Genomic DNA, 25,977 nt, shown 5'->3' with positions numbered 1-25,977 from the left:
TTCCATCACTAAGCATAAGTGAGTTTTCTTTTATATCTTCTTGAAGTTCACCCTTCTTGTCTACTGGGAGGAGCTGGATTATACCCCTCCCCATTGAAATGTTTAAGCTGGAACTCCCAGTAGCTCCGAATGTGATTATGTTTAGAGAAGGAGCCTTTAAAGAGGTGTATAAGCTGAAACGAGGCCATTAGGATGGGTCCTAATCTGATACGACAAGTGTCCCAGTAAGAAGCTGAAATCTGGACACACGGAGAGCTAGCAGGGACATACACACGTTTCAAGAATACCATGTGAGGGCCACCTGGGTGGCTCAGTGGGTTAAGCCTCTGCCTTTGCTCAGGTCATGATCTCGGGGTCCTGGGATGGAGCCCCGCATCAGGCTCTCTGCTCAGTAGGGAGCCTGCTTCCCACTCACTCTCTGCCTGCTTGCGATCTCTCTCTCTCTGTCAAATAATAAATAAAATCTTAAAAAAAAAAAAAAAAAAAGAATACCATGTGAGGCCACAGGGGGAAGGCAACTATCTGCACGCCAGGGAGAGAGGCCTCAGAAGAAACCAATTCCCACCAACACCTCGGTCTTGGACTTAGAGCCTCCAGAATGAGAAACGAATGTCTGTTGCTGAAGCCACCCAGTCTGTGGCATTTGTTAGGGCAGCCCTCGCAAACTAGTACATCTGCTATTAGTTGTAGGCAGTTTGGAAATAACCAGAACTCAAGAATAGAAATTAGGACCATGCCATCTTCATTTTATCCTTTTTCTTTAGCCATAGAATTGCAAATACTATTAACGTAAATCAAAGTTAGCTTCAGAACAATGTTCATGATTTTTCCCCAGTGGGCCATCCATCCAGCAGCCTTCTCTGCCTTCTAGGATGTCTACCTGCCTAGGGGTTCAGTCCCCACCATCTGACGTTTCCATGTCCCAGAAGGGACTTTCGAAGCAAGGCAGAGCTTCATGAAGTCATGGAGTTCACAAGAATCGAAAGCAAGGCCCTGAGCTCACTTAGGGGTAGGGACACTGATGCTTCCCTGATGTTCCTTCACTCAGACCTCAGTCACTAGCCTTTTTTTCTGCTCCTAAACAAGTTGCCTCTGTGTTTCCAACCTACTCCTTCCCTTCAGTGGGCTAGAATCACCAGGCTCAAAGCAAAGAATCAGTGTGTGTGTCGAGGGGGAAGGGGTAGCAAGTGGCATAAAGAATGTTACGGCTAAGGTGTTGTTCAAGCTGATGGATGGACCTGCTGGGGGGAGGGGGTAGCCCCGCCCAACGGCTGCATATGGAATGCAGGGTAATATTAGCTTGAAACATGGGTAACTTGAATGCAGGGCCTCAACTTCATTCTATGAAAATCTACTTTCTTAGGGAGGGATCTTTATTTTTCATTTATCTTTCCTTTCAAGCTAATTTTTGAAAATAACAGAAAACCTAAATTGGAAAAACAAAATACCAGAATCTGTCTTCTCAAGTGAATCATGAAAATGTCAAGCTGTAAATGCACCGTTTATAGATATAATCAGCTGTAAGGGCTCCATATCAATCATTACCAGAGATCCCATGAGGAAGGACTTTTCACAGCCCACTTACGAGGCCTTAAATCCACTCCCTCAAACTGCAGCAACTACACCATAGCCGACAGAGGTTTCTGAGGTAAGTAAATGTCAAAAAACTTCTTTAGTAAGCCAAGAACCCATTTCCAGGGCAGTTATTCCTGGGTCTTTGACAGCCATCAGCTTCCTCTTCATTCCAGCAACAGGGCTGCTTGCTACCACCCAGATCTTTCCCTGAATTCTTGGGGACAAGGCTCTCCACCCTAGCTCCTTGACCTCTCTGGCCAGCTGAGCACCAAAAGGGGCCTGAGCACTTTGAATGCTGGGAAGCCCCAGGCCAGCAGCTGCCTCTCACAGATTTCTGCCATACCCACTGTGCACAGAGCTCTATTACTCCCTCTCCCAGCAGAGACCTCCCGTACTTTCCTCCCACTTCAAACCTTGCCAAGGTTCTCCTAATTCTTGCAAATTTGGCCTAAGAAACAGAGCTCTCCACAGGCCATCTCCTACAATTCTCTGCCTCAACCACGCATTTCACCAAAATGGGTTGGGGGTGGGGTGTAGTCAGAAGGTCAAAATGGAAATGACAAAGTTACCTTTGATTCCCTTCCATATCCTCACCTTCCTACTCTTTTACTCCTGCCTCCCATCATATTTTCATGCGTGTTCATGTAATTTAAAATACATAAGGCAAAGAGAATGAGCTCTGGAGTCTAGGCAGACCCCAGGAAGAACCTGAGTCTACGTTGCTCTGTAATTTTGGGTAATGTACGTAAATTCTCTGCTCATCGGTTTCCTCATAGGATACATTCAAGTTCAAGGAGAAATTCAGGGTAAAACTGTTAAGTCACTGATTCAATATCTAGTACACACTGGACACAATACATGCGAGGCACTCTTTTTACTCATATATCAGGAAAGTGTCAACACATCTAATAATGTACTACAGAGCAGTTGATCAGCCCATAGTCTGACCTTGCAATCCTCATTAGTTAAGCATCCAAAAAGCCTAAAGAAGTTGATGTCATGACACTGAAAACTAAAAAGTTGTGTCCTAGTTAAGAGCCCTGGTTTAAGTGGCCAGGACCAGAAGGTGGGATGTATGGACGGATAGCCTACCTTTTCGTCAGGCTCCTGCAGCAACACTATTCAAAATCCTAATGGCTTACAACAAGAATTTATCTCTCATACAGAGGTCTGCTATTGGCTGGGGTAGATCTGCTTCAGGCTTAGCAGGTCAGCTTCGGGGCTGCTCAATGTGTATTTCGTGTTCTTTTCACAGCAAATGGCAGACACGCAGGAGGAGTGAATGGAAACCCATAGGACCTCGTAAGGCTGTGGCCCAGAATTGGCATGCTGTCACTTGCAGTCACATCCCATTGGCCAAAGCGTCAATGGCCAAGGCCAAAGTCAATGGGATGGGGAAGTAAAAAGAAACACATCACTTTAGATACACAGTGAGATCTACCACACTTGCCCCAGCTATGGAGTTCCAGAAGCTGTGTGAACTATCCTAAGGATCGAATTCCCTAAAGAGTGCCATTTACTTCCATGGTTCTCTAGGCATGTGGACAAAAGTGAGCATGGTGGAGGGAGGCCAAAGAGAGGAAGAGTGTGGAGCTGGGCCACTGGGAAGCAGTGAAAGCCAGTGACTCCAACAGAGACACAGCAATCTCTCCTGGAGCATTGGGTCTAATGGAGAATGACACCTGCTCTGTGCTCAGCACCTGGCCAGGCCCTGGGGCTTCTGGGAAAGGCTGTGAGAAGCTGCCTTCAGCACCAACAGTTCTGTTTCACTCTCCCTCTCCCTACTGTGGATTTCAATTCTCCATCCATAGGGCTTTGCTCGAGAGCAGGAGGTACAACTTTCCTGTCTCTCTCTGATTTCAGGCATTTGCCATGCAAAAGCAAGACAATGAAGACATACCAAAAATGTCTCCAAAGAACAGTACTCTGAAAGCATTTACTCGAGACACACCATGCTGCTAAAAATGGAGAAACACAAAATCCTTCCCCCCACCTCTAAGGAAAGTGGCAAGCTGTGAAATCAGGAAGAAGAATGAAAAACAAACAGACTGCAAATTGTTGGCTTCCAGAGTTGTTTCCAAACACATCGCCCAAGCATCTTCCAAAAAATAAATTAATTTAAAATTTTTCCTCCCTTCAAAATTCACTATAAAGTAACTGAAAATAGAATCTGAATATGTCTGTAGACAAGAAACATCTGTATAAAAACAGAAGAGAACCACAAAACACTAACATATTCAGGTAATTAGAAATATCCAGAAAATAAACTGACATTTTCAGTTTTCTTCTGAATGTTTGGCACGGTAAAGACCTCACAACACGGATTAACTTATCACCTCTTTAATTGCATGTGTATGTATGTGCTTTAGAATATCTACTTAAGGGCATACCTACATAAAAATATTTTATATTTATATAAAATATATATTCCTAATAAAATGTTAGTAATTGCAATCAATTTAGAGGTAGTTTCTGATAACCTGCTACATGTTTGCTACTGATCTAGATTGACATAACAGAAGGTACAAAAGTTAAACACACTGTGCTTCACAACGAGATAGCATGTACCGAAGAGCTGGACGTGGCTTAAAACAGTTAAGTAAACCAAGCATGCCACTAGGCAGTGCTCTTTTATGGTATAGACAAAAAAAACATAATGGCAGTTAAGACCAGGAAAATCTCATTTAAACTACACACAGATTTGTGGAGCACCCTAATATGTTTGCTGAGAAAAGCTAGTTTTTATTTCCCACAACCTCTCCCGTGAGCAGGTGGATTCCGATAGAAGGCTGCAGAGAACACTGTGCACAGTGACACGGAACATGAGCTCAGATCCCACGCTCGCCTTCCCCAGCAATACTACCTGATGGAGAAGCTCAGCGATCAGGGTGGCCGTAGGTTTTGCCATCATAAGTAATCCTAGGGGTAAACCTTTTGGAAAAACAAATAGGCAACCCCAAATCTCTCCTCTCTGCCAATGCACAGATTCAAGTTATTACATTTTTTTTTTTTTCCTTAAGACAGAGGTCCCTTTCCTGCTTTTCCAGAGGACCATATTGAAGCAATTTAAAAAAAAAAAAAAAATGGACCACCTTTCACCATGGATCTACCAGACTGTTCTGTTGTTCCCAGTTCATTCTTCTGACAAGTACTGGCTGAGCCTGTGCTGTAAACCAGGCCCTGGGGGTGGGGGGGCGATAAACACAGGCCAGGTCCTACCCTCATGGAGCTGACATCCCAGTACGGGAGCAGCTGCTTCATCCTGACAAAAAGCTGGCTTCCCGATGCTTCCATTCCCTATCTTGATCCTAGGTGGCCGTCTGTGTGTGTGTGTGTGTGTGTGTGTGTGTGTGTGTGTGTGCGCGCGCGTGTGTGTGTGAATCCAAAAACATATGCACGATGAAGGAAACTAAAGGAAACAAGGGAGTCGGGTCCTGACGCCAACGTCAGGCACAGGACTGTGTGGTGTCGCCATAGAAGGAGGTGATCTTCAGACTCCAAATGATTTCCAACTTTCAGTTTAAGGTCAGGAATTAAAAAGACTTCCAGAAGGTACTTGCACTCAGAAGTTTATTCCTTTAACACATCACACCTTCCTCTCCCTCTCCTTGCCTCTTCCTCCTCTCCCCTTCCCTCCTTTTCTCTCTCTCTCACACACACACCAGGAGAAAAAAAATACCTCAAAGACACTCACACAGACACAAATATACAAAACTACACAAATAACGCCAACTACCCATGATAGGAAACGCAGGCATGCCCACATAAAGGCACGCACCACACATTTTCAAGGACACACTGACGCTCACAAACATGCCTGATACCTTCTCTTACCTATCACAGAATGGCCACCATTAAAAGCAAAAGTACACATGTCAAAACACTTTCTAACACAGGCTGCGATTCTCAGTCCAGCTGTCCCTCGAGCTGCTCTCCCCACCGCTTCTATAAGGTTCTGAAGATTACACAGTTGGTAGCCAACTTCATATACATGCCTGTAAACAAGAGGGCTCAGCTTTAAATAATTATGTCAAAGAAATGACAACTGTGCTCTTTGCCAGAACAGGGATGAATAATTACAAAGCCAGGACATAATTAAGCAATTCTGACTGTCGGATTCTTGAGCTGTCTGATGCCTAGGGCTGGTATGCCCTCCATGCATACCCTCCTGGACAGGCCTCGCACCCCTTTGATTTATGTTTCCTGATGTGGCAAGGGGGATCATGCTCTGGTCGTCACACAAGTCTTTCTCTGGGGGCCTCCCCACCTTCTCTGCATCCAGCTTTGTGCTTTTGGCATTGGCAATAGCATGATTCCACGGCCAGCATTTGCAAAAGTTACAGCATTTCTTTAAGATTCCAGGAAATGAGCAAAGCCTAGTTGTTGTAGATTCATTAACTAACAAGACAAACACAGCAGTCTAGAAGAGTCCATTGTAGGATTACCTATCACTTCCCTAATGAACGATGGCATCTTCCTAAAGGACAATCAGGGCTCAGACAGAAAGCGGCTTCCAACAACAAAAGCCAAGAGGCAGCAACGAAGGGGAAAAGGTGTCATCATGAGGGGAGGCTAGAGCGAACTTGCACTCTGGCGCCGGGGGCCTACCAGGTACGTACGAAATCAAACCTTTGTGACATAGGGGGTTTATTAGTTCCTGGATGATTTTGCATTTGCGTCAGCCCAGAACACCCAGACTGCCTGTTCCCTACCCCCAAGGCAAGGGCTGTGATTGGAGAGGCATTTTCCATTCTCCCAAATACTTTATGTCAGGAATAAAATGAAAACAGCTCCCCAAATCACGGCACCCCGGATCATCCATCAGAGCATTCCGCTAAATAAGCACAACAGGCCACTGCTGCCTGAGAAAGGACAGGAGCCAACTTGAGATTCCGATTCTGGGATGAAAAATAGGTCCTCACCAAGTGTGCTCAGCACAGCGTCGCAATTCACAGGGAGGAAATTGCTCTCCACTTAGAAGCCGACTCGGGTGTACACAGACCTCCCAGAACATACATATGTATACACACACAGAGATAGCATATATACACACCTGCCCACGAACAAACAGACGTCTGCACACACTGTGAGCAGGCGAGAACCAGCCTTTTTAACGCCCATTTACTAATTCAGCAAGAAGCTCATTTGGCCTTGTTCTGCTTCTAGAGAAGTACCAATGCGTATCTCTGAAAACAGGCGGGGGGAGTTGCCTGGCACTGGGGAGACGCATACAGTGGGAAGGAGAAGCCGGGGCACAGCGAGGTAAGTCCTATGCACTTGAACCATCAGGACCTAGATATAACCCTTCTCCGAAAGCCCGGGCCCCTGAGTTCTGATTCCAGCTCTGCGTGGGGGCCTCGGGAAACAACATCCTCACTTGGATCCCTCCCCTGATCAAACGACGGCACAGACCAGGTGATTTCCAAAGTCCTTTCCAGTTAGGAAATCATGGGACTCTCCGGAAAGATAACCGCTGAAGATCCCCATGCTTTGTCAGAGTATTTTCGTCTCTCCTCAATGAATTAATGGGCATTTTTAAGCTTAACACCATTAGTAAAGACGTGGGCGTCAATCACACAAATATAAGCTAATTCTACAATTGATTAGAAACTGATTTGGAGCTTTGAAAAGCATTTCTGCTGATGTTGCTTATGAGTCCAGAGCCGGCTACGGTGGGTTTTAAGGAGGCGTTCCCACGTGCTTTCAAAGGCTAGGCAGGATTTCAGTCCCCGCTGCTATTTTGACCCCAAGAGAGCAGTTTAGCTTTAACCTGTTGTTGTTTTTTCTTTTGTTGTTGTTGTTGTTGTTGTTGTTGTTGTTGTTGTGTTGTGCTGTTTTCCTTTAGACCTTCTTAGGAGGTTTTTATTTGGAACAGAGAAATGCACTGGGAAAATGTGTGGCTCACTCGGAAAAGAGCCGAGTTGGAAGAAGTGGCTTCTGTGGGTCAGACACACGGGTCAAGCTCCAGGCCTGGCTCTGACCAGCCAGGGCTGCCCAGTTAACACCTCTAGGCCTCAGTTACCCCACCTGCAGAGTCCGCCAGTGCCCCTTCCTCCTACAATTTAGGGTTGGGTGAGGACTCACAGATCTGAATACAGAGAGCCTTAGGGCAGCGATGAGCACACATGGTGGGTATAGGTGCCCCCTCAGAGTTCCTGGGACAACGCAGCTCTTCCCCCGTCAGGAACAGGGAGAGCAAGAGAAATACTGATCTGTCCTGTAAAGTGTATGCATACATGCAGGTGGAAAATGTTGAACAGGCAGGAACCCAAGATATTATAAACAGCTCATTTGTTGTCCTTTGTTTGGTGATGTCGGCTGCCTCTGGAATCTTTTAACAAAAAAAAAAAAAAAAAAAAAAAAGGAGGCCAAGAAATAAATTATTTCATTTGGACAAAATTACCAAAGCTGGAATAACTAAAGGCAGTCATAAGCAATACATCAAATCCGGGCCTCGATAAGGAAAACTGTTAACACTTTAATAGCTATGAAACGAATCACTCAATTAATTTCCCACATGCTGAAACAGGTAACAATACATTTATCTGCCAGTATTATACCCTCCGTATCATATATTTCCACAACTGTTAGCAATTTTATTCAGCATAACGGGAAATAAGTTGCACCTCATGGATTCAGGAAAAGAAAGTGGCCTGAGGTCTGCCGCCAGCTGAGCGACTTGATGGAAGAGGTCTCGTTTTTTTCTGCTTTGGTCCTATTTGTTTTTTTGCTTTTTTGTTTTTTTTTTTTTTTTTCTCTTTCCCTCTTAATCATCTCCAATGCATGTACAAGGTACTCTAAGTCAATAAGCGAGGACAAACTAGACCTCCAGGATTTCTGGGCCAGTGTTTGCAACACACAAGCTAGGGTCCCGCAGGAAGTGACAGGGTAGCACCACAGGGCCCTGGGACAGGGGTGGACCTTGAAAGGGATCATCAAGGGTCATCTGGTCCATTCCTTGGACTTGGGCTTCATGGAAGGACCTCAACTCCTCCCAAAGAGATCATTTTTCACATCCTTAAAAATCCCCTGGATTCTGAATCCAAGACTCAAAGCCACATCTCCCCCACCTCATCAATGCTGTCATTAACTTGACACCATGTTCACTTCCATGGCGTCGATGCAGACTCAGCCAATAAAGAAAAGGTCAGTAAGACTATTCCCATGAACTCTGGAGGGCTCTTGTAGGGAGAATATGTTAGCCCCAGGCCACATTGTCAGAAAAAAATGGCCTTTCCCACTAACAATATCTCTGAGACCTACTGAGCCCTCATACCTGTGAACAGAAGAAAATCACTCTCTGCTGCCTCCACTATGGCCCCAAGAAAGGTGAGCTCCCTCTGGGTCATTAGAGGAATCCTACACACCTAAGGAAAGTAAATGCCCCAAGCTTTCTTCCTTCTCAGCAACAGACCTGCAGAGGCCCCACCTTGTAAACAAAACATTTTCAAGGAGGAGACCAGAAATCTGCTCCCCAGAACATGACCACTGGTCTGTGTATGATGCTGCTTTATGGGTGAAAGAGCCACCTGGGTGAAATCAGTTACAAATAAGGTCCCCTTAGATGCATCCCAGGAAGATCCAATTTATTCCCAGTCCTACTTCTTGCTAGGCCAACAGTGTATGCATGGATAAGACCTTGGTTGGACATCTCTGCTGTGTTCCAAACACAGAAGAACATCCTCTGTGCTCAATGAATAACCAGTGAGGCAAGACATAGACCAGAAAGTAAGCAGCTTACCTTGGGCTTCACCACCTTCATGAATGACCCTCTGAGCAAAGCTTCCTCTCGTTCTTGTCTGGTTACTTTCCGGGCATCCAGAAACTTCAAATTGGGCAGCTTGTGCAGAACAAAGCATCTGAAAGAAGACAGTCAGAGACAACTCAGGAGGGTAGGTGGTGGCCTCAAAGACCCATGCAATTTGTCTCATGCTCAGGGATCTACATCATTAGGTCTTCAGAAGTTTAGATCTTGGTGCTGCTTTTCTTTTCTTTCACAAAGAATGAATAATCACTCTTTGCAGAAATCCAAGTAATTATATTTTACACACACAACTAATTCTTAACAATGTGCACTAATGATTGCTCTTAATTCAAATGTAGATACACACACATACACACACACACACACACACACACACCCCATGAGCCATAAAGATCCTGTCAACGTATTTACCCCCGCCCTTCCATTCTAGAAATGGACCCAGCTTCAATGTTACACAGAAAGTTCTCAGAGAAACTAACCTAAAGCCTAATTGTACCATTTTGTCACTGCCATTCCTGTGAGTCATCTGTGTAATTCTCATCTCTGAGATAAAAGCAGATCTTTGGGATGCCTGGCTGGCTCAGTCAGTAGAGCATGTGACTCTTGATTTGGGGATTGTAAGTTCAGGCCCCACAATGGGTGTAGAGATTACTTGAAAATAAAATCCTTAAAACAAAACAAATCTTCAATTTGAAACTAAGACAAGAGACATTGACTGGCCATCCAGGATAATAAACTTGAGGTTGTAATAACATAATGACTTTGGGACAGAAGTAAGAAGCACACATACTGAAAAATGCTTCCTTGAGGAATTGAACAGGGGTCCTGAGGATTTTCTCATCATCCCTGAGTTACTTCCACACTGGCACTATGAAGATTATTTTTAACAAGGTGAAACAAGAAGAATCAGTTTAGAGAGCATACGGATTTAATAGTCCAACAAATACTAACATATATAGATTCCTCCAGAAAGAGTCTTTGGTGTCCATCATGGCCTCCAAGGATAAGCTAATGACTACTTATGTGATGAACTATCCTCAAGCAGCTATATTTAGAATTAATGAGAAGATCCACATGTCTGTGGGATTGGTGGATAAACATAAATAAATACATAAAACTTATAGACACCTGCCTATACTTCTTCCTCAGGACAGTTATCAACCCAGATGCTTTCCACCGAGCCCACATACTTGATCACTATTGTTTAGACCCTGTCCTACTTAGGCAGAAGCAGTAGGTATCCAACGTCAAGACCAATAGATTATCTCCATAGGAATCTGTCATATCCTTCCTGTATTCAGCCTCTTCACTATTCACACATCTTTCAAATCCCAACCCACATGAACTTTTCTTCTGCATCTCCAGACCACATTGTTTTCTTCCTTCTCTGTACTCCCAGGATACGCTGTGAGCACCATACCACCTAACACCTGGTTGTTTTTTAATCATCTTATTCATGTTCAGTTGATGTCCTCATGTATAATAAGCTTCTTAAAAGCAGGGATATTTTTTTCTCACTCTCGCGTTATCTCAAAAACTAACATTACAATGGACTCAATAAAATACTGGTTTATTTCAGTTGTATGAGTATTGCTTGAACACCTACCATGTTCCAGGTCCTAGGTTTACAGAGGTGATTATAACGTGACTTCTGCTCTTAAAGGGATTCTTGGTATAATGGGGAAGATAGACTCACATGGAGAAATTAGAAATCCAGCTAAGTGCTGAGATTGAGATTATGCACAAAGAAATTCTGGGAAGCACAGAGAAAGGGACCTAACATTACTCACTACATGACTGAAAACTAGTGGCTGGAGGAGAAAGAGGAGAAACAAGAAATCTCAAGTGATCTTCAAAGAACCAAACCCCAAAGCAATCCTAAGCACTGAGCTTTTTCTCAGTGCAAATATAACCTGGAGTAAATAACATGCCCCCCTCCTCACTGGAGCCTTGGGTTGCCAAGGCTAGCTCCCACCTTCATGAGATGAACTCATATCACCAGGTGGCCTCCATACACTTGCCCAAAGATTTGGCTGATTATTGAAATGCCAGAGAAAACAGCATAGAGGTTTCTAGTCAAAATACTCCTTAAAGTGAAAATACTCTGAGTTCTTTTGAGGCGTACTTTCCTTCCCCAGAAGTGGCCACCCCACCATCTGAGGTCCTGGAAATGTGACTATCCACTTCTGGCTTCCTCCCTGGTCTCCATCTATCATCTTCTTTCCAACTTCTCCCTGAGCCTCTCCCTTCCCATCCCAAATGCCCTCTCACCCGATCCAAAATCAGTAAGTTTCCACAAAGCCTCAAATGAACTTCCATCCTCCAGTAGAACTCCCACTGGCCTCAGTCAGTGTCAGAGAAAACTTCCATCTTCTGCGTATAGCAGGAAAGTCTTGATGACAACAGATTCTTTCAAATAAAGACACGTACAGATGGAAACAATATGTCAGGAGTGACGCTCAGAGGAGTAAAGACACCCACTAAGTGTAGGGTGGGAAAAGATGAATATTCAGGTGAAGAAAACATCAGTATTAGAAAATCAGCCAATGTTTAATGATGGAATGAAAGATGTCTTCACGGGGCTGGCAGGAACCATGATGACAACAGACAGCACGTTGTCATTTTGCCCCACTTTGGATCACAGCCCTGAAATCAAAGGAGAGAGAGAGAGGTGCTGGCTTTTAAGCTAGTTAAAAATTTTAGATGACAAAGAGCTGCTGTTTTCAGAGCACTCATCTTATACAATCGAAGAAACAGCCCATGAAATAGGCTGCCAGTCATCCCTGAAACTAGGGCTGACTTGACTCCCAGCCTGACGGCCAGCCAGGGGTTTCTACGTGGTGGGTGCTTAGAGTGGTTTGAGGGACACTAGGAAGGCTTGCCCCCAGATAATTTGGCCTGAGACAGCTCTGGGTCTAAAGTTCCTCCCTTAGAGACGGCTTCATACATTCACTCCTACAACCAATAATTAGCGAGCGACAACCACCTGTCACAACCTGTGCCAGGTGCAGAGAAGAAGGTGAGACATGAAACAAAAAAGGTCCCTGCTCTCAAGGAGCTTGTATCCCAGCACAGTCATTCTCAAACTTAAGAGGGCACCAGCATCCCCCCGGATGACTTGTTGAAACACAGATCACAGGACCCCTACCACCAGGGTTTCTGGTCCCCTACGTCCAGAGTAGGTCCAGGAGAGTTTGTTTCCAGTAAGTTCTCAGGGTGGATGATGCCAGCGATCCTGCTGCAAAATGCTGTCCAAGTGAAAATAACATCATGACGAATAATAGCTTTGGAATCACGAGGTTGGCGATGTGGTGAAGACTCTCCCTCCCAGTTCTGCTCACAGTCTGCCCTACCCCAGCATCTGTGGTTCAAAGCATCCCAAAGGCGGCTGCAGCCCCCAGATCTCCCTGCCCTGGGTGGTTTGGAACTAGCTCCAAACATTACTGCCAAGTGATAAGTCAGTGGGCTTTCTGCCCGCCTGTCCCACCCCAGTCTTTGGAGATCTATTTCCCTTTGTTCTAGGTCATGTCAGGGTGTCAAAAGCTACAGCTTCAATCCCGAGTATAATACCAGTTTGCCATAAAAATACAACCGAGGATTCCCGAAGCCACAGAATGAAGGCTTTTACAATATCAATTTGACCCTTGTAAATTTAATCCAGGGTTATTTGTTGCACCAAAATCTCTTTACCGTGATGTATTACTTAGTTACTGGGGTTATCACAGCCGTATCCTAAAGTTGCATAGTACATAAAACATTTCAGTTAACAATGCGGGAAGGTTAACTCCCCCAGATAACCTGCAATCACAAGGGCTAGTCCGGATGACATGCCTCTGTCAGCTTCCACGAGCTATTGATGGTTCAATCAGTTTGTTTTGAAGGTAAAGTACAACAAAAGGGCAGTAAACTTATTCAGACTGTCAACAGGGGCTATCGGGAATGGGGCTTGCAGGTAAGTAATTCTGGGTGTTTTAAGGCTATTATCAAACAGCAATGGTTGAAGGAAGAGACAGCTACTAATAACACAGAAGGCAGCCATCATAAACCACTTTATGGCAGAAACCCCCGTCTATAAATCCTGTGACACCCGGAGACAGCTTCAGATTTATAAAACTGCTTGTTAAGCCAGGGCACTCCTTAATGAAAAGAGATCGGTCTAAGTTCTGAGTCTCATGTCCCTAGCTCCAGAGGGCAACTCCAATTTTCCTGACCTTCCCAAGGTGGCTGGGCGAAAGCCCTGGGGCTGGGGGCGGGAAGTCAGGGGCACTCTCGGCTGTGATGTGGAAGGTGAAGTTATCGAGAAGAAATCAGGGATCCCAGGAAGGTGTGTAAAGACCCATTTGTTTCTGTCTGAAAGCCCATTCTCAAAAAGTGAGACCCACACACAGACCTTTTCAGGTTCTCTCTCTTTTCATAGTCAATGCTGCGTTTTCTTCTAGGACTCCTCTAAGGAGACACCTAAAACTGGCAGGGGGAGGAAAGGAAGAGCAGAAAGCCTTCTTTGTTTGTTTGCTTTTTGCTCCCAAATCAATTTTCTCTGTCCGAATCCCAGAGCTCTGGCATTTTTCATCTAGACTTCAAAGAGAGAGGAGGATGCTCTTTGCTCCTGCTCAAACTGCTACCCCAGGGGTGGCTGGCTGCTCCCCAGTAACATCACGCAATCACAGAAACCCCAAGACCATTCTCCGTTCTCTGCTCCTGTGGTTGGCTACCATGTTTCTTTCTCTGAGGAGACTCCAACTCAAAGAAATACCAGGTTTCTAGATCTTAAGGGAATCAGAATGCAAGGTCACCTAGAGTTTCTTCCTACCTCTTTCCATTTCTGGCAATATAGAATGCCCATCCTTCCCATGATCACTTGCTACCTTACTGCTCCCATTCATGGGGGTGGTGGGGAGACATGGTGCGAGCTACTGATGCTCTATAGAGGCCCCCGAAGTCAGCAATGGGTGACCCAGGAATGTTCTCAGTCTTTCACAAAGCCTAACAGAATAGAATGAGCAAGCCAACAAAACAGCAAGCTTCTCTGCTTTTGCCTAGATGACATCAACCCCTTTTGGTAACACTGGTTTCCTCATGCTAATCAAAAGCATTCGTCAATGGACTAAATGTGTCTGACTAACTTTAAAAAGTGAGTGATGGCTTACATGTCAACTTGTTGAAGAAACCAAAGCATATTAAAGAGACGAAAGGGGCAGAAAATCAAACAGAGGAGAGGTCTTCATAACAAAAAGTTTTTTGGGGGGACTAACGGGGCAGAGGAAAGGGTCCAGACTGGGGGCTTATTTTGCTGTGTGATCTTGGTTCGGTCTCTGCTGCCTTCCTGAGCTTCGCTTTCCCATCTGCTCGATGAACAGAATGGACTTGATGGTGCCTAAGCCTCTCTTAAGCTTCTGCCTGCTTGAATTCTGTGTGCCTCCAAGTTAATTTCCAATAAACACATCCATAGCCTCCTTTCTTATTACTCCAATTTCCTTATATAACCACCCCCTCACACCTCCAGGTAAAGGAGGGCTGTGAGAAAAAGTCAATAAAGACCAAAGAGTAATGAACAAACACTGTGAGTGGAATCACTCCAGATGCTCAGAGAGATGACAATGATCTCACTCTAATGAGCCGAGGTGAGTTCACCTACAGCATTAATGAACGCCTGACAACTGGCAAAGGCCAGCTGATTTTCCTCACAGTCCACCGGCAGCATGTTTGAAGTCTCCGTGCAAACAATACACCCACAGGACAGAGCAAGGCCCTCTACAGAGGGTAACCAGCAATTACTCTGTGGGCTTCTGTCACTTTGATCTCTGGGTCGTGACCTTTGCTTTCTTGTGATCTTCAAAGCCCAGATTGTAGATTAGCTGGAGAATGCTAGCTGGGTTATGTAAGCCACAAGTTTTACAGCTCCTATTTGGCTGGGAAATGGTGGCAGCCCAGGGACGGCCAACAGACTGCGGAGGGTCCCTCCCTCCTTCCCCTTGGCTGAGTGCTGCAGACACTGGGCAGGCCTCGGGCTGCTCTCTGTGAGGGAACAAAGAAAGGGTGTCACGTTTTCAATAATTTAAAGTCGTAAGAAATACAGAGGGGCCTACGGGGGGAGGCAGGAGGAAGGAGCAAACCACGGAGCGACTGGAGTGGCAGGAGGGAGTGAATGGCAAAGGATTCTGTGACAAAAGTGCGGCTGAGAGGCCGTGAGACCAAACTCCTTATTTGACAAGCCAGGTCTGGCTAGCTCTTTGCGCAGTTGACTTGCATTCTGTTGTCTTTCCTCCAGGAAGGAGAGAGAAAAGAATTGAGAAGGAAGACAAGAAACAGACCACTCTGGGCACCCTGGTCTCCCACAGTTGACTCATTGTTTGGCTAGTGTTGAAGACCTCAGGAGGCCTCAAGTGGTTTCCTAGTAGGACCATGGCCTTCCAAGTCCCTCCAGCCCTGCCACGCCACTCTCTTCCCTACCAAAGCTTGAATGCCGCTTGTTATCCCATTCACCTTTATTCAACATTCATCCCCAAATAGTAGCACAAGTGTGTACACGCAGCAAAGCACGGGCAGGCTTAAGCTCCTATAATAACACAGCAATGGACATTTCTCAGCCATGAACCATGATGGATGGCAAAGGAAAAATCCAGGCCTGGTTCGCTCCTGCCCCAGCAGGACGACGGCACTGCTCAACAACTCGGTAGTATGCTCATGCTTACATACAGATTTAATGAGCCCATTTTACTACGGGGATATGGGCCAAGAAAATCCAACTGTGTGCACAGGGGGTAAGGAAGGAAGGAAGAGGGGCGCCTTGGGGGGATGGGAGGAAGGCATCAGCAGAAAGTGAAGCATCTGTGAAGCCATTTCCAATAACTTCATAAATCCTGTCACTTCCCACCTCTGCTCCAGTGTTGGCCACACCGTGACCTAAAAGTGGGCTGACCTCTCTGAAATCAACACCTCCCCTAGAAATGAAACAGACGTACTTGTTTTGATGTATGGCTGGGTGACATATTATAAATATTACATCACATAACCACAGAGGATGCCAATCAATAAGAAATTTTTTCAGACAGCACTAAATGAGCCATGGGTTCTTGCTTCTGAATACACTCCTTTAAGGCTCCTACTATTGCTTAAATGATTAATAGAAGACATATTGTCAGAAAATGTACTTAAAGTGAAAAACAGTAAACTGTAGAAATATCATTCATTTTTTAAGCAATTTTCTAGTGAAAATGTCACATAAATTTACATAGAGGCCCTACTATTAGGCTCTGGGTAACAGCTAGGAGGAAGGCAGACCTCATGCTTTGTGGATGGAGTGCCAGGAAAATATTTTACCAAAAGGAAAAAAAAAAGGAAGGTGGCCACATTGCTTTGTAGAAACCCAAACACTAGAACCCTGGCTTCAAAAGCCTTATTGTAAAACGCTAAGATTTCTTAGGGGTAAATGAAGCACAAACTCCAAGATGAACAAAGCAGAACTGCTTACAGACCGGAGAACAGAGCTACATCATATATACACTCATCTCATCCAAATGTAAGTGTGAGAGTGCTTATCAACCAGAAATAAAAAATTAAAAAAAATAATAATAAGATGAATAAAAAATTTAGAATTGCTAGAGAACAGGCCTACCCTTCCACTCAACCCTCACATGCCGTGCAGAGAATGTGGATGGATGGGCACACATTTAATGTTCCTTCCAGTCTTCTTAGTTCCTATTTCTCTCAGAGTGTAAGCATCTTCCCATCGTTGCAAGTGACTTGTGGGTTTTCTAGGGTTATTTTGACTAGATGTGATTTCAGCTGTGTGTGGCCCTCAGAATAAAGCTCCTCACGGCCACTTTGCCATATGTGCCTAAACAAACAACACACCTTGTTTGTGTGTCCTCGACACACAAACACAGGCCCATCCCTCAACTCCCACAGTTGTGGCATTGGGAGGGCAGGGTTAGTGGACACCAGCGCCAGCCCATGAGACAAATCACTCCTCTAGAACCAAGCCCTCCCTGAAGGACCAAGACCCAATGACCAGGACTTGGATTGGGTCTGAAGGATAGTTCCTTGCTTGTTAACTGTGTGTGGACATCAAATGGATCTGATTCCAAACAGGAAGCAGGCATCTGAGATGCCCAGGGGGCCATACATCTCTTTGTAAGCACTCAGCTTCTCAGAAGAAAATAATTTCCAAGAAAATAATTTCCAAATGTTCCAAGGGGATATTTACGTGGCCCCTGTTGCATGGCCAGCGTTACTCTAGATATTGATGTGTCTTCAAAGAGCAAGAAGATGCAGCCTTCCCTACTAGAAGCTGCCCTCTGGATGTGGACATATATGAAGTAGGGAGAGAAATATATAAGCAGAGTATACAAAATGGCACAAGATAGTAAAGGAAGACTTGTAACAGCTTAGAAGTGGAGTATTTCAGAATGCTAGAGCCAACCGGAATTTTCAACACTACTTAATCCAATAGTCAGGTGAGCATCCAAATACCTATTGACTTCTTTGTTGCATTTGCCACTAAGTTAATCAAAATGTCTTGGTGAAGGGTCACTGATCTAGACTAGCCTCCCCATTTTAAAGCTAGACCCCACCTCACATCTTCTAATCTGACCCTTTTATGGGTCTTATTATTTTTATACTTCTGTGAACAGTTAAAATAACAACCACCAAAAAAAAAAAAAAAAAAAAAAAACCAGTATTAGCTTTTTTCCTTCTGCAACCTCATAAATTTTCTATTCTGAGACTAAATGGAATATGACGCAATTGAAGATTTTCATCACTTCACTTCTCTCATTCTAGGGAAAAAAGACAACAAAAATGTGCCTACAGTTTGTCTTACCTACAGCTCCCTGAATGAATGAATGAACATCTGTGTCAATGCAAACACACACATACACAAAGACACATATACATGGATGTGCAGAGGCATATACATACATATATAAAATTTATTGGGCTATTTTAAAGACTTAAACACATGGGGCGCTTGGGTGGTTCAGTCAGTTAAGCATCCAACTCTTGATTTCAGCTCAGGTCGTGATCTCAGGGTCATAGGATTGAGCCTCGCATCAGGCTCCCTACTCAGCGAGGAGTCTGCTTGAGATTCTCTCTGTCCCTCTCTCTGCCCCTCTCCCTGCTTCTGTGTGCTCTCTCTCTAGTAAAATAAATAAATAACTTATTTTAAGAAAAAAAAGAATTAAACACAGATATCTAAAGAAAAAATGCAGAAAAGAAATGAAAATTTCCTAAATTGTGCTTGGTTTACTAAAAATATTGACTGAAAGACCTTTCTTGGACTCGTTTGACAGTTCCAAGACATGTCTTATAAATTGCTAGAAGAAGATAAAATATGTTTTAAGAGACCCCTTCATACCTGAAATCAGGCTGTTAAGTGTTTCAGAGTTGATAAGAATGTTAAAGAAGCAAATTAAGTTCTAAGTGATTAAGCAACTTACAGGGTTGATTTAGAAATGTGTAACTCTTCACCTGCTGGATATTAATCATAGCTCCCCTAACAGAATTGACATTCAAATCTACAGGATCACATCCACATGAAAATTTTCATACTGGAGAAAGACTTACTACATTTTTTTAAAAGTAGGGTTGGGGCGCCTGGGTGGCTCAGTGGGTTTAGTCTCTTGTCTTCAGCTCCCGTCATGATCTCAGGGTCCTGGGATCAAGTTCCACATTGGGCTCTCTGCTCAGCAGGGAGCCTGCTTCCTCCCCTTTCTCTGCCTGCCTCTCTGCCTACTTGTGATCTCTCTCTGTCAAATAAATAAAATCTTTTTTAAAAAATAAATAAATAAATATAGGGTTAGAGTTTAATTCTAAGATGGTTCAAAAATAGTCTCAGACCCCTACAACATTAATCTAGAAATCCAGAAAACGAGGTTAAAGGTACACAATGTTTCCCAATAAGGAAATACAATAGGATTCCTGATGTACCTTTATGTATCTATGTGTACGTATATTGAAAATATTGAATATTTAATAGCCTTCAATATTTCTTACAGCTTTACTTTTATACAACATGAACTCCCCTGATTTCATTCCTTCGTGCATCACCACTAATTTTTATAGGAGTCCGAAGAGAAATCATTATCTTCTTTCCCCAATCCTTCCAAATCTATTGTCCAGTGGCCTTATCTGTCTTACATTTTCATTCCTCTTTCCTTTCCTCTTCCCACATTGATTCAGGTAGGATGTTAATGAGAGCTTATATCATGAGAGAGAGTCTACACACATGAAAAGATCATCTAAAAACATTTGCAAAACATCAAGAATAAGGATACACAGAATTCAAAATAAAGAAAATATAAAATGAGTTTAGTAAAATAGATAAGATGAAGGAACGTCCCTAAGAGAGGTGGATCAGGTATTTCAAAGCAGATGGTTTAGTAGCAGAGAGGGGGAAGAAAAGCATTTCTCCTTAGAGCCCATCAAAGCACGTGGTTGGTAGACAGTAGGGCAGAGCATTGTGGAACAAAGTTATGGGCCTTCAGGGACGTCCTCTTGGGATTCTACATAAGCTCCATAACTTTAGTGAGAACCGCTTTCTCTGTAAAATGTGACCCTGAGGAAAATCTTAAAACATAGAGTAGGGGTAAACAAAATACAAGCCATAGGTCAAATCTGGCCTGCTCCCTGTTTTTGTAAGTAAAGTTTTATTGAACCATAGCTGGGGCACCTGGGTGGCTCTGTTAGTTAAGTGACTGCCTTCAGCTCAGGTCATGATCTTAGGGTCCTGGGATCAAGCCCCACATTGGGCTCTCTCCATAACAGAGAGCGTGCTTCTCCCTCTGCCTGCCCTGCTGCCTGCTTGTTCTCTATCTCACTCTCTGTCAAATAAATAAATAAAATCTTAAAAAAAAAAATAGCCATGTTTATTCATTTACAAATTGTTTATGGCTACTTCTGCACTCTATGAACACAGCTGACTAGTTGTGACACAGACCATATGGCCTTCAAAGCCTAAAAATATTTATTACCTAGCTGTTTAAAAAAAAAAAATTGTCAACCCCCGACCTAGACCACCTAGCAGCTTTTCATGTTTCTTGGCTCCTGTGACCTTGATGAAGGGAAAAGATGGCTTCAGGTTACCAAAAAGATGAAAGTTTAGTATTATCACAGGAAGCCCACTAATAACTTACCTAACACCTACTGTGCATCCCATAATACCACCCTCCCCCACTCAAAGATGCTACTTCTCCATTTCCACCATATTCCAACCCCTGGATACTCACCTGTATCTCTTGTAGTCTTCCTCATCCTTTTCCAAGCTGACCAGCTCGTTGGGACAGGCCACATTGCCCAGCAGGCTGAGGTACTCTAAAGCTGGTGTCACTTCTGCCAGGTGATCAAGCAGACACTCCAAGTCAGTGATGTGACAAAGGTTAAGGATTTGGGTCCAGGGAGACAAAAGGCCTCATAAGGAACGTAGATGATAATTGGCAGACAGAGCACAACACCTGACAAGTCCCGTCTGCTCCGAAGAGATGATGTGGGGGGAGGGCTAGAATCAACGTAGCTGTGAGGTCTCTGGCATGGCAAGTTTTTCACTCCTGCTCGGGACACAGCCCAACTTTTCTCTGGGCAAAACTGGATCCATATCCCTTAGAGAGAATGAATGAACTTAAGTGCTCATCACAGTTCTCTTTCCTATAGACTTGTTTCCATGTGGTATTTGTCAACTCATAAAACTGAGTTTTTTGTTTTTTCTTTTTTTAGTAATAAAAGCAGGACATTATTTCCAATGCCCTCATTAAAAATATCTTCCCCTTTTCTCCTTTAAGGGGTAATTTATCATTAAAACATACAGGAATGGGACGGATGCAAGCAGGGACTGCCACTCTTTTAGGGTCTGAGGACCTAGGGCATTACTCAGTAGATGCACTGGTGACAAGAAAGTACTGAATTGGGGGAAAAGGAAAACAAAGCTAGGTGAAGACAAATGGAATAAGCTAGGATATGTTTAGTCAAGCCAGGCAGAGCAAAATGTATTTACGGATGAGAATCTGTTGTGAAACTAATATTCTATGAAAGAGAAAATTCCAAGGAGGGCATGGTGCGGAGGTTGTGCCATGATCCATTCCCTCAATGGGATCCACTGTTCAGTCAAAGCAAACACTGAGACCCACCCAAACCAAATAAGTCAAGAATCATATAGGTTCAGGTGATTACAGATACTGGTAAGGACTTAATGACAACCTAGCTGTCACATCAATACACTTGGACTCCTGGCTTAAGCTACATGCAGAAGATCTGAGCCCTAGGCAAGGTGATGACTAGACAGGCCATGAGCAGAGGCCATGACTACCAGAAGCTTATGGAAGCGAGGTGTCAGCCAGTATCACAGATGGAACGGGGTCTTTGCCAGGGAGTGACAGCAGAGCAAAAAGGGGCTAAGCATATAAGGATGAATGCCCATGTAAAAATCAAAGACTCAGAAAACCGTGTCCAGGAGTAAGGTCTCCTTAGCCTAGGAGAGGAAGGTGAAGCCAAAGAAAAGGGACCCCCTCACTCTATCAGAATGTTATCTAACCATGAGATGCTACCCCCATTTTCTCAGATTTCATTTCCACACCAAATCCAAACAATGTCAAAATCCATTCCCTAATGTATGTGTTGAGGGTCACCAAAAAGTAGCTCATTCTGTCACAGACAACCCTTAGAAAGAGACTTTCCCCTGGGACAGAACCTTCCACAGATTCCTTCCCGTTGGCCCAGTTTAACAGCTTGGGGTCTCAAAGAATAAGGTATTCTTCTCTTCTGCATGATAACCTTCCAGAGAGGTGAAGCTCACTATCTACCTTAAATCTTATATTCTCCAAACTAAGTTCTGTTGAGCCTTCTTTATACACGGGCTCTGAGAACAACCTATGTGAGGACAAGTGCTATCCTCTTTAGTACTGTTTAAAATACAGTTCAATCATCAAATTCTTTTTAAAAAATCATTTAAATAAAACCAATTAAAGTGACAATGCACAATTTCAGGGAAAACTTGGCTTTTCCTACAAGTTCTAACTCTGTAAGCTTCTCAGTTTGCTACACTAGAAAAAGCACTGCCTGCAGATGCTGGCAAAGGTACCTCATGGGGCCCTACGCTTTGAAGGGACCTCCTCAAAATGTCTTAAGTCTCTGTCTGGTATCCAGAAACCAACAGGGAGCAAAATGGGGTAACCCATGCCTGGACATGGACCTGCATGGGCCTCAGAACCAGTCCTGTTTCTCCCCTTCAGGGTTTGCTCCAACTCCACCCCTCACAGGGGACCCATCAGATGTTCCAAGGAGCAGTAGGACTCATGTCTATCAGGATGTTCTGAAGCCTCAAGGCCAGGCCCTGATGCCAGAAAGGGGGTTGGGGGCAGCTAGAAAAGCTAATCACTCCCACCAGCTGGCATAGTATTTCTTTCGAGGGACCGTGAGACAGTGGGATGCCGAAATGGTGTGGACATATTGACCTGGGGTGATTCAAATTATTTATGTAGACAATGGCCCTAGAGCTTTTAAGGGAAGCCCTTTCCACTGTGGATGAAGAAGTCCAACCCAAACCTATGGCTTTTATAGGGACAAAGCCCTTAAACTTTGGTTATTTTTCATCTACTGTATGAAGTAGGAATATGAAGGAATGGAACTCAAAACTGGCAAGATTTTTAAGTTGAGGAAATACTGGGCACCTGAGCTGGGCTGAAATCCCAGTTATGTCTCAACATCAAGTGAGCAGTGATGGGAGGCATCCCATACCACTGTCCAGGGAAACAGGTTTCATAGGTAAACTTACCACAGAGCTAATAAAGCTTATGTGATTAGGGCTCCTTGCTTACATGGGGTCTTTGGGGGATAATTCAGTCACATGGTCATATATTTTTATAAAATTTTCAGAAGTAGGTTATTTAAACTGCAGTCAGTTCAGATCACTGTCTCTCTCCACTAAAATGGGTGTGTATATATATATATATACTCATATATATATAGTATAATTTCTGTATATATATGTGTATATATATACATAAAGTTATAAAATAATTATATAATAAAGTTATAAAAGAATTGGCAAAAACAAAAAACCACCCCAGGAAGAAATTTTAAATGTAGGTATGTCCAGTATAAAACAATTACTTTTCTAAGCATTTTTATATTTGTGTTGTCAACTTAAAAGTTTTTAATTTGCCTTGATATATTGTTATTCCAAATAAACATTCATCTTTCAGCCTAATTTGGCATTCATAATTACGTAGTCTTTGCCTTTAAGAAGGCATCCCCAAATTTATAAGTTTCATACTCAACAAAATCTGAATCCAGCCCTGAGCAGGAGGTTGTGGAGAGTGAACACAATCAAATGTCTTTGTCATGGAAATTTCTTGGGAAAAGAGTCTACTGTCCTCAAGAAGCTTTAGCCACCATGTGCCAATGAACCCAAGGAATGGAGCCTACCTCATTTAGGGTATTTTGAGTGGCAGAAACTACCCCACCTCTTCAGGCCTTTCAGCTACCTGCTAAATGCTTCCCCAAACTAAGTCAGGTGGTCTCCCCCAAACCCACAGTAGTCAGAAATCACTAGCACCTACTCCATGGATGCTCTGGACCAGAACTTCTCCATTATGTTGATACAACTACTGGAGGACAAGAGACAAGAGGAGTTTCGATTGGTTTCTCAGTCTCCTGGGTCAGCAAGAACACACACAGCTCTGCCCTATCTGGCTGGGAGCTCTGAGATAGAATTTGTTGCAGTCCTTTTTGTCAAGTTCATAGAAAATAAACAAGAGGCAATCAGCAGTGGGAACTTGGTGTCACAGACTAACAAAGACCAGGGCCATAGAGATCTTTCAGGAATTCTCCCAAGGGTGACATTCCGCCCCCCCACCCCCCATTTTTAAAATGTGAAGCTATCTGGCATAATTTCAAGTTTCTTCAGCTGGATTCTAGCATACACCTGGCTTCCTTCATCAAGTCTTCTCTAGAGTACTTGACATTTATATTTTTTTCAGCGTTGTCTATAGAAAGTTGCCACTGCCGAGTCCAACTGTCATAGGTATGCTTGCCAAGGGAGACTTTTTGCAGAGGGCCCAAGATCAAAGCAACATCTTGCCTTGAGAGTTTGGAGCATGAAGGAGTGGGGGGAGTCCTTGGGTATCATGTGCAGCTGTACAGGTCTATAACTGTTTCCCAAGTAAAAATGGGAATGAACGCTCTCTCTGTGCTCAGGTCCAGATCAAAGGGCAGTACCTATACCACCCAGGTTTCAACCAGTGCCTAATATAGGGTTTCTGAATACTAACTACACATTCTGCACAATATACTCTCATTTTGAGTCACACACACACACATCAGAATTATTGCATCCAAACAATAATTTAAGAAATGGGAGTCAAAAGTCACACAGTCAGTGAATGGAAGAGTCGAGATTCAAACCTAGATTCTAAAGACTTTGCATTTCTAGGAGACAAGTGACTCATGATTTTTTAACACTTTAAAAAGGAATTTAAAATACTGAAACATGAAGAGTCCTATATGCTTTTGTGGGAGACCATCCAGCTGTGTTCTGTACCTCAGTTATTTACAATTTGGGCTTATTCATTTAGAGCACTGAGACGCTAAATATCAGTAAAAAGTGCCAAGAAGGTGTAAAGACTTTGGGCGTTAACAAACTTGTGTCCCATGTACACATTATGCCATTTAAATCTGTCAACAATTCTCCTAAGTGTCTATCACCCATTTTATAAAGAAACTGAGGCCTCAGACAAAGCACAGAGAATTCCCTGATTAAGATAGTAAATTGCTGTGGGAAATCTAGTTTGGCCTTGGGCTCGGCTCACTGGTCTCCTCACCACAGTCCAGCTGTATGACACATCACTACCCGTTCTTCCTGTTGGTACTACAATCCATACTGTCTCTTCATATGTATGCTGAAGCAAACAGGGAGATAGAAAATGAAGGAATTGAGTGTGATGTAAAATGAAGTCAGCTTCTTACCCTTCCCCCACCCACCCCAAAAGGAAGAATGGGAAGAATCATTTGATTGTCCAAAGTATCTATATTTTCCTGACATCTCAGGTGTTCTTCTGTTACTTGGGGTTTGGTATTCATACATGATATGGCTGAGAGCATTACCAAGTACCCAACCCTACTGGAGAAGAGCCAAGCATAGTGTGTGTATGCACATGGGCATCTGTTTAGGAGAGAGAGAGAGAGAATATGAGCACTGGGGGAGATAAGATCAACTCCATGTGGCCAGTGTGGCAACTGTGGCCAGTGACTACCTGGCCAGTCTAAATGAACCAAAGGAAGAAGAGTAAGACAAGCTATAAACCCAGAGATGAAGAAGTAACATCAGCACTGACAGTGGAACAGAAGTAGAACAAAGAGCCAGCAGAACAAGGATGGGAAGTCAAGTAGGAGGTACGCAGCCTGAAAGTGAGGCATTGGTAGGCTGAGAAGAAATTTTCCATATGGTGGATCTGGGCTCTGAAATCCCTTTTATGGGCTCCATCATCAGCTGGGAGCAGGGCTGGAGCGAGAGGGGCAAGAGTAGGGCAAGCACAGGCAGATGACTTCTCTCCAGCATCTTATTTCCTCTTCTTAAGCAGTGATTTTCCCTCACTTAAGTTTCAGGGTCTGGAATTAGGAATTAACACGTCTGGGTTCTAGAGTGAGCC

At 43.8% G+C, this 25,977-nt stretch overlaps 1 protein-coding gene across 1 annotated transcript in view; it reads right to left on the bottom strand.

Annotated features, from left to right (window-relative positions):
• The window catches only part of LRMDA (leucine rich melanocyte differentiation associated), a 1,051,049-nt gene that overhangs the window by 441,275 nt on the left and 583,797 nt on the right, over positions 1 to 25,977 (bottom strand). The window contains exons 5-6 of the mRNA XM_059397881.1: positions 20,566 to 20,705; positions 9,317 to 9,434 (exon numbers count right to left, since the gene is read on the bottom strand). Coding sequence (XP_059253864.1) covers positions 9,317 to 9,434; positions 20,566 to 20,705 — 258 coding nt within the window. The remainder of the gene's footprint in view (positions 1 to 9,316; positions 9,435 to 20,565; positions 20,706 to 25,977) is intronic.

The sequence above is a fragment of the Mustela nigripes genome, chromosome 4 (assembly GCF_022355385.1).
Source record: "Mustela nigripes isolate SB6536 chromosome 4, MUSNIG.SB6536, whole genome shotgun sequence".
Classification (NCBI taxonomy): Eukaryota; Metazoa; Chordata; class Mammalia; order Carnivora; family Mustelidae; genus Mustela; species Mustela nigripes.
Note: the sequence above shows the minus strand (reverse complement) of the source record. Positions and strands in the feature narration are given on the sequence as shown.